This window comes from Epinephelus moara, chromosome 8 (assembly GCF_006386435.1).
Source record: "Epinephelus moara isolate mb chromosome 8, YSFRI_EMoa_1.0, whole genome shotgun sequence".
Classification (NCBI taxonomy): Eukaryota; Metazoa; Chordata; class Actinopteri; order Perciformes; family Serranidae; genus Epinephelus; species Epinephelus moara.
Window position 1 is genome coordinate 29,268,288 of NC_065513.1, and position 12,963 is coordinate 29,281,250.

The 12,963-nt window shown below is 41.9% G+C and overlaps 1 protein-coding gene across 1 annotated transcript; it reads left to right on the plus strand.

Annotated features, from left to right (window-relative positions):
• Positions 1 to 263: 263 nt before the first annotated feature.
• On the plus strand, positions 264 to 12,519 carry znf366 (zinc finger protein 366). The gene is made up of 7 exons (XM_050051025.1): positions 264 to 420; positions 3,941 to 4,969; positions 5,057 to 5,224; positions 6,098 to 6,248; positions 6,709 to 6,900; positions 10,395 to 10,569; positions 10,654 to 12,519. Exons 2-7 carry the CDS (start codon positions 3,948 to 3,950, stop codon positions 11,352 to 11,354), a joined length of 2,409 nt encoding a protein of 802 aa, XP_049906982.1. The 5' UTR covers positions 264 to 420; positions 3,941 to 3,947; the 3' UTR covers positions 11,355 to 12,519.
• The last annotated feature ends 444 nt before the right edge of the window (positions 12,520 to 12,963 follow it).

Sequence of the window (12,963 nt, forward strand, 5' to 3'; positions counted from 1 at the left end):
CCATCGCCACATACCACTTCACAGCTGTTAAACATTCAAACTGCATTGTTTTCTTGTGCAACATCAGATCTTGCCATTCCTCCAAAAGCTGTGCAAATCCCTATTTCATAGAGAAATGGAGATGTCTATCTAGTGTTTCCTTATTTTTCTGCAGGAAGGCACTAGGCTTGTTGACTTCCTCTCCCCTCCCTTCCTTCCTTCTCTCCGAAGGTACTCATCTGAAAAATGAGAACAAAGTGATTGTTCCTGTTCTCTTTCTTAAGTCACTTCAAATGCTATCCGTGGACGGGCGGCTCATTGTCAGGAGAGTTGCAGTGCGAGCAGGAGGGAGAGAAACGCAGGTACAGGTACAACAGCAGCAGCTGCAGCAACACTTCAGCCAACAGCATCACAGAAAACACACTCTGCTACACTCAACTGGTAAGTTCCACACACACTCACACACACACACACACACACATTCTCACACACACACAGACTTCGCTGCAGCCTCGCACAAACACACTTACATGGCACTGACTGGCATATGAGGAGGGGCTTCTGTTTTTAATGGATTGTTTGGAATGCATGGTTTGGCAAAGTTTAGCCCGGGGTCTCTGCACAGTGCACCTTGATTGGGAGAAGTGAAGAGGATACAGTAAAAGAGCAGGATCATATCCAGGAGAGTGTTTGAAGCTGGCCGAAAGGGAAACATTGATTTCAGTAACATCTTTGGAAGAGGCAGAATAACATTCTTCTTGCATTCTGCATGTGGTTTACGCTTTCTATATATCACTAATAACTAAATTACATCCAAATACTTGTAATGTCCCTGTGTACTTCTATCATTTAGTGATGTTTAGCAATATTCCCTGTTTTAGAGAGTGTGCTGTGCTGCTTGTAAGTTTGCAAAGTATGTTTTTGCAGGAACAAAATGACTGAATTACATAAATGTGAATGTATTTGTAATCTCTGCACTGATCTTCATCTCATCTTCCTGAACTTCTTCATCCTCACTTGTTGCTATTATCTTTTCCACATGCAACATGACTTAGAGGTGATTCAGTCATATTATGCTGTCTGCAGGTGTGTGAGTCTGGATGTTAGGAGCTAAAATAGACAGTCACTCGACAGAAAATGATGTATTCTGGTCATGGATTAAGACATTTTTCAACGAAAACACCTAAATATTCTGTATTGCAGCTGTTAGATTATCAAAATTTGGTTCTTTTCTTCTACTTTTAGCAGGGATAAAACATGTAACTGGCAAAATAGCTGCAACAATTCATCAATTTATTGTCAACTAATGGCCAACTTATTTGACAATCAGTTCATTGGTTTGAGTAATTTATTAAAAAAAAGTAAAACATTCCTGCTTCTTAAATGTGAATATTTTCTAATTTCTTTACTCTGCTATGACGGTAAACTGAGGTTGTGGAGAAAACAAGACATCTGGGGACGTCATCTTAGGCTTTGAGAAACACGGATTGAAGTTTTTCAGCATTTTTTGACATTTTAGAGACCAAACAACTAATCAGTTAATCAGGAAAACGATCAACAGATTAATCAACAATGAAATTATCTTTAGTTGCAGTCCTACAAGTGTTAATATGTGTATTTTATGTTTGTTACTATAAAGAATGAGTAGCTGCAGCATCTGCAATAGCCAACAGGAGCAGCAGACAATTGAGCTGCGATTAACGATTAATCAGTTAGTTGCCAAGTATTAAATAAATCACAAACTTATTTAATAATCAATTAATTGGTTAAAGTAACTTTTAAGTCAAAACACAGTCAAACATTTCTGACTCCAGCTTTTTAAATGTGAACATTTTGTGGTTTCTTTACTTCTCTCTGACAGTCAACTTGAGTATCTTTGGGTTTGAAGACGTCAACTTATGCTTTGGGAAACAGTTATTGACATTTTTTAAATAATTTTTTCACATTTTATGAAAAAACTCATCAATTAATTCAGAAAATAATCGACAGTGAAACTTATCATGACTTGCAGCTTTAGCAGACAGTAAAGTAGAACTATAGTGGTCATGCTACAGTGGATTGATATGGATCTCAGCAGTTCTCATTGATAATCACTGAGCTATTTACAGGAATAGAACAGATATGTACAATAGTGCTAAGCACATTTAGATGTCATGCAGAAGTAAGACAGTTCCCCTCTGAGTATCATCATCTTTTCACCCATGACCATCATCTTCACTAAAGTATGCACAAAGACTGCAGTGGGCATGTTATTTATAGCTACAAGACATCTCAACATATCACAGTTTTAAGCTTATCAGTTATTTAATCTCCCTCAGACTTTGGGCTGCTCGCAGAGATACAGATTCAAACATCACGTAGCACTATCAGCGGAGGAGAAAAGGGGAAGTTCTTCCTGGCTATCAGTGCAAAAAACAAAAAGATGAACAGAGGAGAGAAAAAAAGACATGGAGAAGCGAAAAAGTGTGCGGGAGGTAGAGGTGAACATTTCACAGATAACTTCCTACTTTCAGGAGAGGGGGAGATCTGTGAGAAAGAAAGAAGTGAAAGGTTTCATGTTGAACACTGAAAGGTGTGGGTGTCGACACAAGACTGTATATGTGTGTGTGTGTGCCCGGTTACACACCTTCCACAGAAACCTTTAGAGGAACAGTTTCATATCATAAATAGAAACCAGACAAGCAGTCACTGGATGAACTTTTGTCCAAAGCTTTGACAGCAAAGGTTACTTTTCAGATTAAGATTTAACATAATAAGGCATATGAGGATCTTAACATTTACGATGTAAACCAGGGATTCCTAACTTTTCTTGTGACCAAAGAGGGACCCCTTGTTGTGTTTTAGCAGTCTTACCAAAGAGACATTTCCCCTTTAAAAACTCCTCAGGTGCTTTAATTTAAATAAATGTTCAAGACCCAAAACAGTAAAAGTATCCAATATTTGCAACACATTCTGACTCCCTCTTCAAATATCGACTCTTGTGGCCCTACACATCAAACAATGATGCCCAGGGTACCCCTCCAGTGTCGGTTTTGGATGCTTTGGGATGGGGTGTCAATTCACGCTCATTACAGGCACTGTGCCTTTTCAAAATAAACTTGTGCAGTTTCCACTTGTTAAACGCATGCAGTCCCTTTTCAAAAGAAACTGAGAACATAGGTAAAACACTTCATGTGTAGGTTTATTTTTTTTTTTATGGTTTAGGCAACAAAAGCATGATTTGTTACTAATGTTGCATGACATACATCACTAGCATAGTATGCTACACATACTAGCACACCATGCTGTTATTAAAATAACCTGAGCGACTTTTGGTTTCATACGGGACACGTACAGCAGGCTCCTCAGTGAAAGCTGCCACCCATTGCGTCTGATACTGCCTCTGTGTGTTAATATCTAATGCCAAGGGGCCCCTGACCCAGCATCCTTATTTGATAGGTTGGGAGTGAGAATGAGTTAATATTTCACCAAAAAACAAAGATTCAGTCCAAAGTCTAAACAACAAAGTACAAATTTGGGTAGCAGAAATTTGTTTTTCTTTTTTGATCCATTAATCACCTCATCTCATTATCAGCTACTAGATTCATCTTATGACTCTTTGAAGGGGCCTCGACCCCTATAGGTTGGGAAGCACAAGACTACATTGCCTAACTGTCTGTGAAAGAGTTAAAAACTAGATCCATCATCACCAGCTGTTTGTGCATTGATGCATCTGTATAAACAATTATAAATGCAATATTTTATAAAATACATCAACCACGGGGGCTTTTTTTCCTGCAGAAATAGCACCTTACTTTTGATACTTTAAGTACATTTGGCTGCTAATACTGATAAAATAAGATTAGATAAGATAAGATAAACCAGTAAACAGTAAAATGTTGTATTGCCTTGTTTACTTTAGTTAAGGATCTAAATACTTCCTCCACCACTGTAACCACTTCTTATACTCTCTTTAACGCAGCAAGAAGATGGAAACAGACAGAGTGAATTTCTCACCAGCAAGAAGCCCTCCTCTCAGAGATCAGCTAAGACAAGCATCTCAGCACAGTTTCTATCTAAGCCCACCTCCACTCTACATTAAGCCCCCAAAATTCTCCCCTCCTCGATACCCCAGCATATCACCCAGCAGAGACACCTACAGTGCGTTCAGCCCCCCTGCTTTCTTTCCCATGCTCAGCCCCGGTTATGCTCAAAAGGAAGGATCTCAAAAACGCAAAAGAACTCCTTTCAAAATGGGCGCCCAGGGAGGTGAATCTCCTGATGGGGGAGCAGAGGAGGCAGATGAGAGTAGCAGTAAGAAGACGGTGCACCTCTCCCACATCCCCTTTTCCCTCCCACCTCGCCCCATTCCCTCCCCGTCTCCTAAACCCATCTCTGGTATGATTGAGCTGAACAGACTGCAGCTTCACCCCAGATCACCAGGTATGAATCTACCTGTGCAGGTGAAGCAGGAGCCTCTCAGTCCTTCCCCAGTTTGGCCTCCCTCTCCTCTCCTCCTCCACCCTCCTTACTTCCCACCTCTGCACCACAGCCTCCTCCCATACCCCTTCTTCATGCCTGGCCCCGTCATGCACCTCTCCCCTGGTTCTTTCTACCCAAGAGAGGAGCTTCGTCCTGCACATCGCACCCGTGAGGGACCTCCTCGCAGTGGGACAACAAGCGCTGAGAAGCTAGGTCTAAACATCCATGTGGATGACAGTTATTATGTAGACGTGGGTGGAGACCAGAAGAGATGGAAGTGTCGTATGTGTGAGAAGTCCTACACCTCCAAGTATAACCTGGTCACGCACATCCTGGGGCACAACGGCATCAAGCCGCATGGATGCCACCTGTGTGGGAAGCTGTTCAAGCAGCTGAGCCACCTGCACACACACCTGCTCACCCACCAGGGCATGAGGCCGCACAAGTGCCAGGTGTGTCACAAGGCCTTCACTCAGACCAGCCACCTGAAGAGGCACATGATGCAGCACAGTGACGTTAAGCCATACAGGTAGATATTTCATAACCAGTTCTTTTTACTTTCAACTATCCTCATTTTTTTATTCTAATCTCTTACACACTTTATCCTCTCGTCCAGCTGCAGTGTGTGTGGCAGAGGTTTTGCTTACCCCAGTGAGCTTCGTGCCCATGAGCTGAAGCACGAGAAAGGACAGGAGAACGTATGTGTGGAGTGTGGTCTGGATTTCCCCACGCTGGCACAGCTGAAGAGGCACCTGACCGCCCACCGTGGCCCCACCCTATACAGGTGAGTCCTTCTTTGCTTAAGTATCTTAGTGATAGTTTATTTTAAAGGTCCAGTGTGTAGTATTTAGGGGGATATATTAGCGGAAATGGAGCATAATCTAAGTATCTTTTCTTAAGTGTATAATCACCTGAAAGCTGTTTCTATCTACATAGGGAGCGGGTTCTTGTTTACGCCATGTTCCACTGCCACGTTACTACAGTAGCCAAGAACGGACCTACCAAGGACTGGCTCTTGATAAGGCTATTCACGCTCTCGAGTTCTCATGTTCTAGCCTTTTCGTGTTGGCTACCATAGCTAGCAGCCCCTTCATGACAAGAACGTCGGAAAAACACAGATTTTTTTTAAAGTGAAATTGCTTTATTCAGTGCTTTTACCTGTTTTAATCACTTGGTCTGTTTGTTTTGAAGAGGAAGAGACCTCTGTGAATAATGTGGCTTATAGTAAAAACCTCCTAAATGTCTGGATCTTAAGTCATCAGAGATAAAATTAAGATAAAGTCTGCAATCCTCACCGCTAGACACCACTAATTCCCCCTAAATCTTACACACTGTTCCTTTAAGCAATAGTCGGACCCCTATTCATTTTCTTGTTGAAAGTTAAATGAAAAGATTGAGACCATTCTCATGTCTGTGCTCTAAACATGAAGCTGCAGTTAGCTTAGCTTAGCATAAAGATGGAAACAGCAAAGCCAAATGATTGCCTGCTTTAGCTTCCTATTTATTGAACAAACAAGAGAGTGGTATTGATCTTCACGTCTAACTCCACTTGAAAGCGAACAAGTACATTTCCCAAAATGCTGAACTACTGTTTTAATGTTTCAGTTCTCCATTTGGCTCCATAAAGAGGTGAACTGTATACATACTGTTCCCGCAGGTGTGCAGAGTGCCAGAAGACTTTCCAGTATCCGAGCCAGCTTCAGAACCACATGATGAAACACAAAGACATCAGACCGTACATCTGCAGCGAGTGTGGGATGGAGTTCATCCAGTCGCACCATCTGAAACAGCACACACTCACTCATAAAGTAGGTTTAATTAGGAGAACAGCGAGAAAAGACAGCAGTTTTTTCAATGTTCTTTTTTTTTGACAGGGGTTGGAAGCTCAAGCATGTTTTTTTGGCATCAAACAGAGTTATCAATTTTGCTGTCACATCAAGATATTTCCATTATTCCTAGTGCACATTTTTGGACAGTGAAGATGGCTGAGAGAGTTTGGACACCAGCCTAACAGGTTGTTTTGGCAGCTGTCTCAAAGCAATTTCCCCTTAAATTCTGTCTCCTGGAGCTATTTTTAACCTCTTAACATCCAGTTTTAGTCTTTTATTCGACTTTTAGTAGCTTTAGTGTTGGGACACAAAAAGATGGTAAAATAAAGATCAGTGGGATTTTAGAGGTTAAACTAACCTAAAGTTCTCAGCAGACAGACACACTGGTCTGTTCACCACATTTCTCACACCGCTACTTCCACATTCTCTCGTTCTTCAGGGGGTGAAGGAGCACAAGTGTCGCATCTGTGGTCGTGAGTTCACCCTGTTGGCCAACATGAAGCGCCACGTCCTCATCCACACCAACATACGGGCCTACCAGTGCCACATGTGCTTCAAGAGTTTCGTCCAAAAACAGACTCTCAAGGCTCACATGATCGTCCACTCGGACATCAAGCCCTATAAATGCAAGGTTGGTCAAATAAACCATGGCATGTGTGACTTTTTGCATAGCATTTTGGTCTTTAATTCCTTTTTTGTTAACTGAGTATAGACTGCATACAAGAATTGAACATATAGCCTCTGGGTCTGAAAAGTGAAGCAAATGCACAAGTGCCTCAAACCTGCATTTTATAGGTCAGCAGGGGCCGACTCCACTGAGAAAATTACCCCACCTCTTGCATGATATATCTACCTAAACATTTCACTAATGAGTTTATGGTCTCAAACGCTAATTTCAAGTCTTCTTCAATACAGCATGGCGTTCATTTTGTAAATTATGGTCCCATCTAGAATGAAATAGACAATAAAGCAGATTTAGGTTTAGGGCTTCCTTGTGATTGACACATCGCTACCATTGTTGTGTCCTCGGGTTGTCAGTCCAATCCATCCCTCGCTCCTCCACAGCTCCACTCTCTTGACCAAATCTGGTCACTTCTGGTCCCGAGTATGATGATGGCGATAGCCAAAATGCCAGACTCAAGGCTTTAAAATGGTAGTCCCCAAACTTATGGGTGACATCGCAGTGGCTACATCCACTTTATATAGTCTATGGTAAAGGAATAGTTAGCACACATAGTTAGCTTAGCGTAGCACAAAGACTGGAAACAAGGTGAAACTGCTGGCTTGGATCTGTCCATAGGTATAAAATATACTTTGCACCGCCTCTAAAGATCACTAATTAACACATTATATTTGAATTGTTTAACTGATGCAAAAACACAAATGGTTTGGTGGCAGATTTTGTTACCGGTTTCCAGTCTTTGTGCTAAGCTAAAGGGCTGCTGACTTTATCTTCATACTTAATGTCAGACACAATAGAGGTATTGATCTTCTCATCTCACTCTTGGAAAGAAAGCAATTGAACGTATTTTACATATTGTCCAACTATCCCTTTAATATTCTCTCCTGTCTGATTAAGGCTTCAGGACTTGCTTTTATTGTAAACTAAATTAACCAATGTATATTTATTGATAATGGCAGCCAAGACCCAAACCTTTAATATTCAGTGGCAGCTGCTATTAAAGGAATTCTCCACTTTTCTGGAGTGTGCGCTTTGACCTTGGTGTTTAGGACTGAGACGATGACCAGATAGCAGAGAGGCTTTTGGCAGTAAGAGCCTCCTTGTCCATAGGAAGGATATCGCCGCACAAACTGCCTCTCTAACAATGGCCCCCCAGCCTCCCCGGAGAACAGGGCCCTCAAATAGATTTCATCTCGCTTTCTCTGCTGCTGGAGGGAGCTTCCTGTTTTCTCACGGTCCTCTTGGACAGTTTACAGTCCCTCTCTCCTCCTGAAGGAAAGGACCACCCTAATAAAAAAGAATGCAGAGGAAGGACAGCGCAGGAGTTGCCCTTCCCTGTTCTCCTCCTGGCCCTGTCTCGATGTTGCTTCCTCTCTCTTTCTGTTTTTCTTGTGTGTGTGTGTGTGTGTGTGTGCGTTGGGGAGTGAGAGAGAGAGGGGGGAAGACAAAGAGGAAAGGAGGAAAACAAGGATAGGAGGAGGGAGAGAAGGGCGTGTGTCTATGTATATCTGAAGGTCTGCACATTCATTCATGATTACGTGTAGCCCTACAACTCGGCAGTCTACGAAAATTAGTCATCTAACAAAGGAGTTCTGGCAGAGAAAGAAAAATAATAGGTGGATAGTGCTGGCCTATTGTTTTTGTATCCTCAAATAGTGTTTACAACCAGTGCAGGAAAGTAATCAAGTACTGTGCTTGCATGCTATTTTGAGCTACTTATACTGAGCTGAGAGTTACCTGTCTGCTACTTTTACTTTCACTACATTTTTAAAGGAAAACACTGGCTTACTGACTTACACCTAATTTTTACTCACTCAACCCTATTCGCTTGTACTAGCTCTAACCATGACCCCTTTGCCTTAATCCTAACTGCTTCCTAACTTGATGAGTCAGCCTGACAAGTGTTAGCCAACCACAGCATGTAGCGGGATCCATAATAGAAAGCCGAAGAACTGCAGCGCAGCTATTCTCACCTCGGCGTAAATACATCCATTATTTTATATCTGTAACAATATAACATTTTGAATGTGGCATTTTCCAAAATGACTACCCTCACTTTCCGTACTTTATGTAGACTTTGCTGATAGTATGCCTGTACTTTTACTTAAGCAAAGTTTTAAATGCAGGATGTTTACTTATGACAGATTAAATTAGCACTACTTTTACTTAAAGGAATAGTTGGACAGATGAAATATGTTTATTCGCTGTCTTATATTCATAAAGTAAATATGTAGCCTGGCTCTGTCTAATGGTAAAAAAATGCACCTACCAGCACTTCTGAAACTCATTTATTGACACATTATGTCTCATTTATTTAATCTATATGAAAATTGTAGTGTAAAAACGATGATTCACCATTTTAATAGGAGAGTTTTCAACCCGGACTCACTCCAGAGTCGTCGAAATCCAGCACTTGGGCAATGACTTGCCAGACACTGATGAAAATCCGTCCTTTAACGTTGGCATGATATGCGGCCAGTCGCCATTATAGTTTAATGGCGCTCTGTGGCATCAGGGAGAAACACGGTGGGACAATAACAAAAGTTAAGGTGGCAAAAGTCCGAGTAGGGTAGGCTAGGTTGGTTGGAAGGGGTAGTTGATGGGTCCAACAAACCTGGAGTGCAAAACCCTGTTGTTTTTCCTATAACTAACCATGTGCTTTTGTGGCCTAAATCCAACCACATGTGTTAGTTGTTGGAGGAAAAAAAAAAGTCAATTCCAAGTGTTTTACTGGCGCAGTGCATTCATTTTTGAAGAGACTGTATGTAAACGGTAAATTTCCTGTGAAAATGAAAGTGTATTTTGAAGTAAGACAGTGCATGTAACAGGCAGAGCTTGACACAGCATCCCAGAACATCAACAACCAATGCAACCACGTTGTATCTGGACGTCAAGCGTCGATATGTGATGAGGTCGGAGTGAGAATGTGTTGGGTTTTTTTGTGAGACTATTTCTTGGCTTTGCCCGGTTCCCATGCAGGTAACCAGGGAGTTACTTTGCCCAATTTTACATCAGCCATACAGAATGCATAGCACATACATCACTGTTTATACTGTGTATTAAGCAAAGTGCAAATATGCAATGGCTGTGACCACATATGCGCATGCAACCACATGCTGCCCCCTTTTGCCAACTGACATGAACAGTTACTCAGCTGTCCTTTGGCTAATGACCAGTCTTTCCGCAAATCCACTTTGAAGTTATATGCCTTTTTGCAATAGGCCTCTCCCGTTGCTGTCGCCCGCTCCGCCTGCCCACCCTTTTAGCCAAATATTAGCCAGCTAGGGCTAAAACTGTGGCCTGAAAAAAGGGTGGAAAGATTTTGGGACCGACCAATTGACCAACCGACAGAGCGAGCTACAGAGCTGCTGGTTGCGGCTTAATGTCTTATTTGGCTAATTTCAATTTATCTAATCACACACTTCTCTCTCTTTGTCTTCCAGCTTTGTGGGAAGGAGTTCAACAGGATGCACAACCTCATGGGCCACATGCATCTCCATTCAGACAGCAAACCCTTCAAATGCCTTTACTGCCCGAGCAAGTTCACGCTGAAGGGGAACCTCACCAGACACATGAAGGTCAAACATGGTGTCATGGACAGAGGACTGGATGAAAGATGTAAGGATGCACATATTGTAGATGGGATATTAATTTTTTGCTGCAAAAGTTTCTCAATGTAATGACTTACTTCTCTGATTTCAGTGTTTCGGCAAAGAGGGCGATTCTGCCTGTCCACTCCCATGGGCCTCCTCACCCGCTTCAGCCAGGAGGAGCCATTTGACCTCTCCCAGAAGCCCCCAGGCCTGCCTAGCCTCCGCCTCTCCCAGTCTGATGGTGAGAGCGTCCCTGGAAGCTCGTGTCAGGAGGAGGATGAGGAGAGTTTGTACAGAAGGAGCCAGTACAGCCCTGAGGTGGACCAACATGAACCGGCAGGCGAGGACCAGTACATCCCTGAGCTGGAGGAGAGACAGCAGGGGTCTCCAGCTGATCACAGGACAGGGGAGAAGCAGAAAGAAATGTATCAGCATAGCTTAGATGAACAGAGGGAGTCAGCAGCAGAAGGAGGTGACCAGGTGGACCTCTTACCGTCAGAAGAGACATCGGAGATGGCCTATGAGTCTGATTTAGAGCTAGGTGACCAGGTGTACCACCATGAGACAGGCCGGAGACAGATGTATGATTATAACTCTGATTCAGAACTAGAAGATGATCACCAAGAGCTAGATGAGCCAGAGCAAAGTGAACAGCAGATGGATGGCTTTAGTGACACAGCCATTGATGTAGCAGGGAGGAAACAGAGCAGATCGGAGAAAGGTGAAATAGTGCATCACTTGCGCACAAGTGAATTCATGGGTGTAACGGGTCCACAGGATGAAGAGAAAGACAAAGTAGACGAAGAATGAGGCGAAGATGCAGGTTTTTAGCAGCCCTGATATCAGAGGAAAATGCTGGCATTGTGCGTTTCTGCAAACCATGAATACATCACATTTTTATGTTTCATACATATCAATTTAATGTTTCCAAAGTGATGTAGTATATGAACTGACTTTGTGATCGGGGGATGGAGGGGATGGTTTATGGTGTGTCACCTAGGTGAGATGCCTGCCAAGCTACAGACCACAACAGACCACTGTTTGAGACCAACAAACAACAAAACCTGTTGTTTTTTAGCTGTTCATTGCTGTGTTTCCAGTGGCTTTTTAGCCACCAAACATAGGTGTTTATTAGTCACCCACTGTTGTTTTTCAAGCAGAGGTAGTGCCCCAAAATCTGGTTATTTAAGCTAAAACATGATCTTTTTCTAACCATAACCACCTGGTTCTTGTGCCTATACCTAACCACACAATAAACAAACGTTAGGTTTCAACATGGAACATACCTGTGGTTTGCAGAAACGTACAATGCCCACATTTTTTCAGGTGACTGGGTTGGTTTTAAAAGAAGGCTGGTGGTTTTTCTGACAGGAAAGTGGAAGGAAAGTACGTAGGTCTCTACATGAAACTGATTATGGAGGATGTGATATAGTAGCTCAGCGCAAAAAAAAGGAAAGATGAACATATCGTGTTGTTTAACAGAGCACAAAGTAAAAGTGAAGTAACTGAAATACAAAGCTGTGAAGCATATTGCATGTACAGAACATATCACACACTGATTAATAGTCACTGACAAGAGGTTAATGTGCATTTATGAACGAACAAGTATGATTAGGGAGTAGCTTTGTGAATAAAATGCAAAAATATTTTTGTTTTTTTACAAACACATTTGCAATATTGACTTAGATATGCAATTTTGTTTTAACTTTGACTCTTAAATGTGTAGTAAAATTAAAAAATGTGTTATTTTTGTTTGTTTGGGGGACATTGTGACACAGATAGGACAAAGCTTGGCTTCCTCTCTTTAAGCGTCTTTGTTTTAATGACTCATGTTTAGTGTTTTTGTTTTTTTTTAATCTATATGCTTTTGTTAGTTCAATTTTTTGGTGAGATTATTGTATGGCAGTGTATTGGTCACCTGAATGTGATTTTGCAAGACAAATACAAAAATAAAAGCATGAACCTGTGCAATAAACCTGCTGTTTTTGTGTTTTTAACACCTCAAAAACATCGCTACGGCTGTTTTTAAAGAATATAAACCCAGATATGAAATCTCAATCCTCTCCGTCAGACACGTACTTCACCAAGCCAGAGATGATTGCCGTGAGTTTCAAAAAGCTTGCCTTTCTCCTCCTGCTTCTCTTTCAAAGCAGAGGAAGAGGAAGAGAAAACACCTCTCCCCTTCTCTCTTTTAGGTTGCGATCAAACAGCAGTGACGGACACAGTGGGTGTCCCAGACAAAGGCTTCATATGTCTGTATGACTCAGAATAAAGCATTGTTTCTGCTCATTGCAGAAGCCTCACTGAAAATAGAAATACTACCTGGAATGAAAAAGTTTCTTTATTGCAAAGTGGAAGGAGACACATTATCACACAGTGCATCATGTCTCATATATCTCATATTATAAAGTTATTGAAA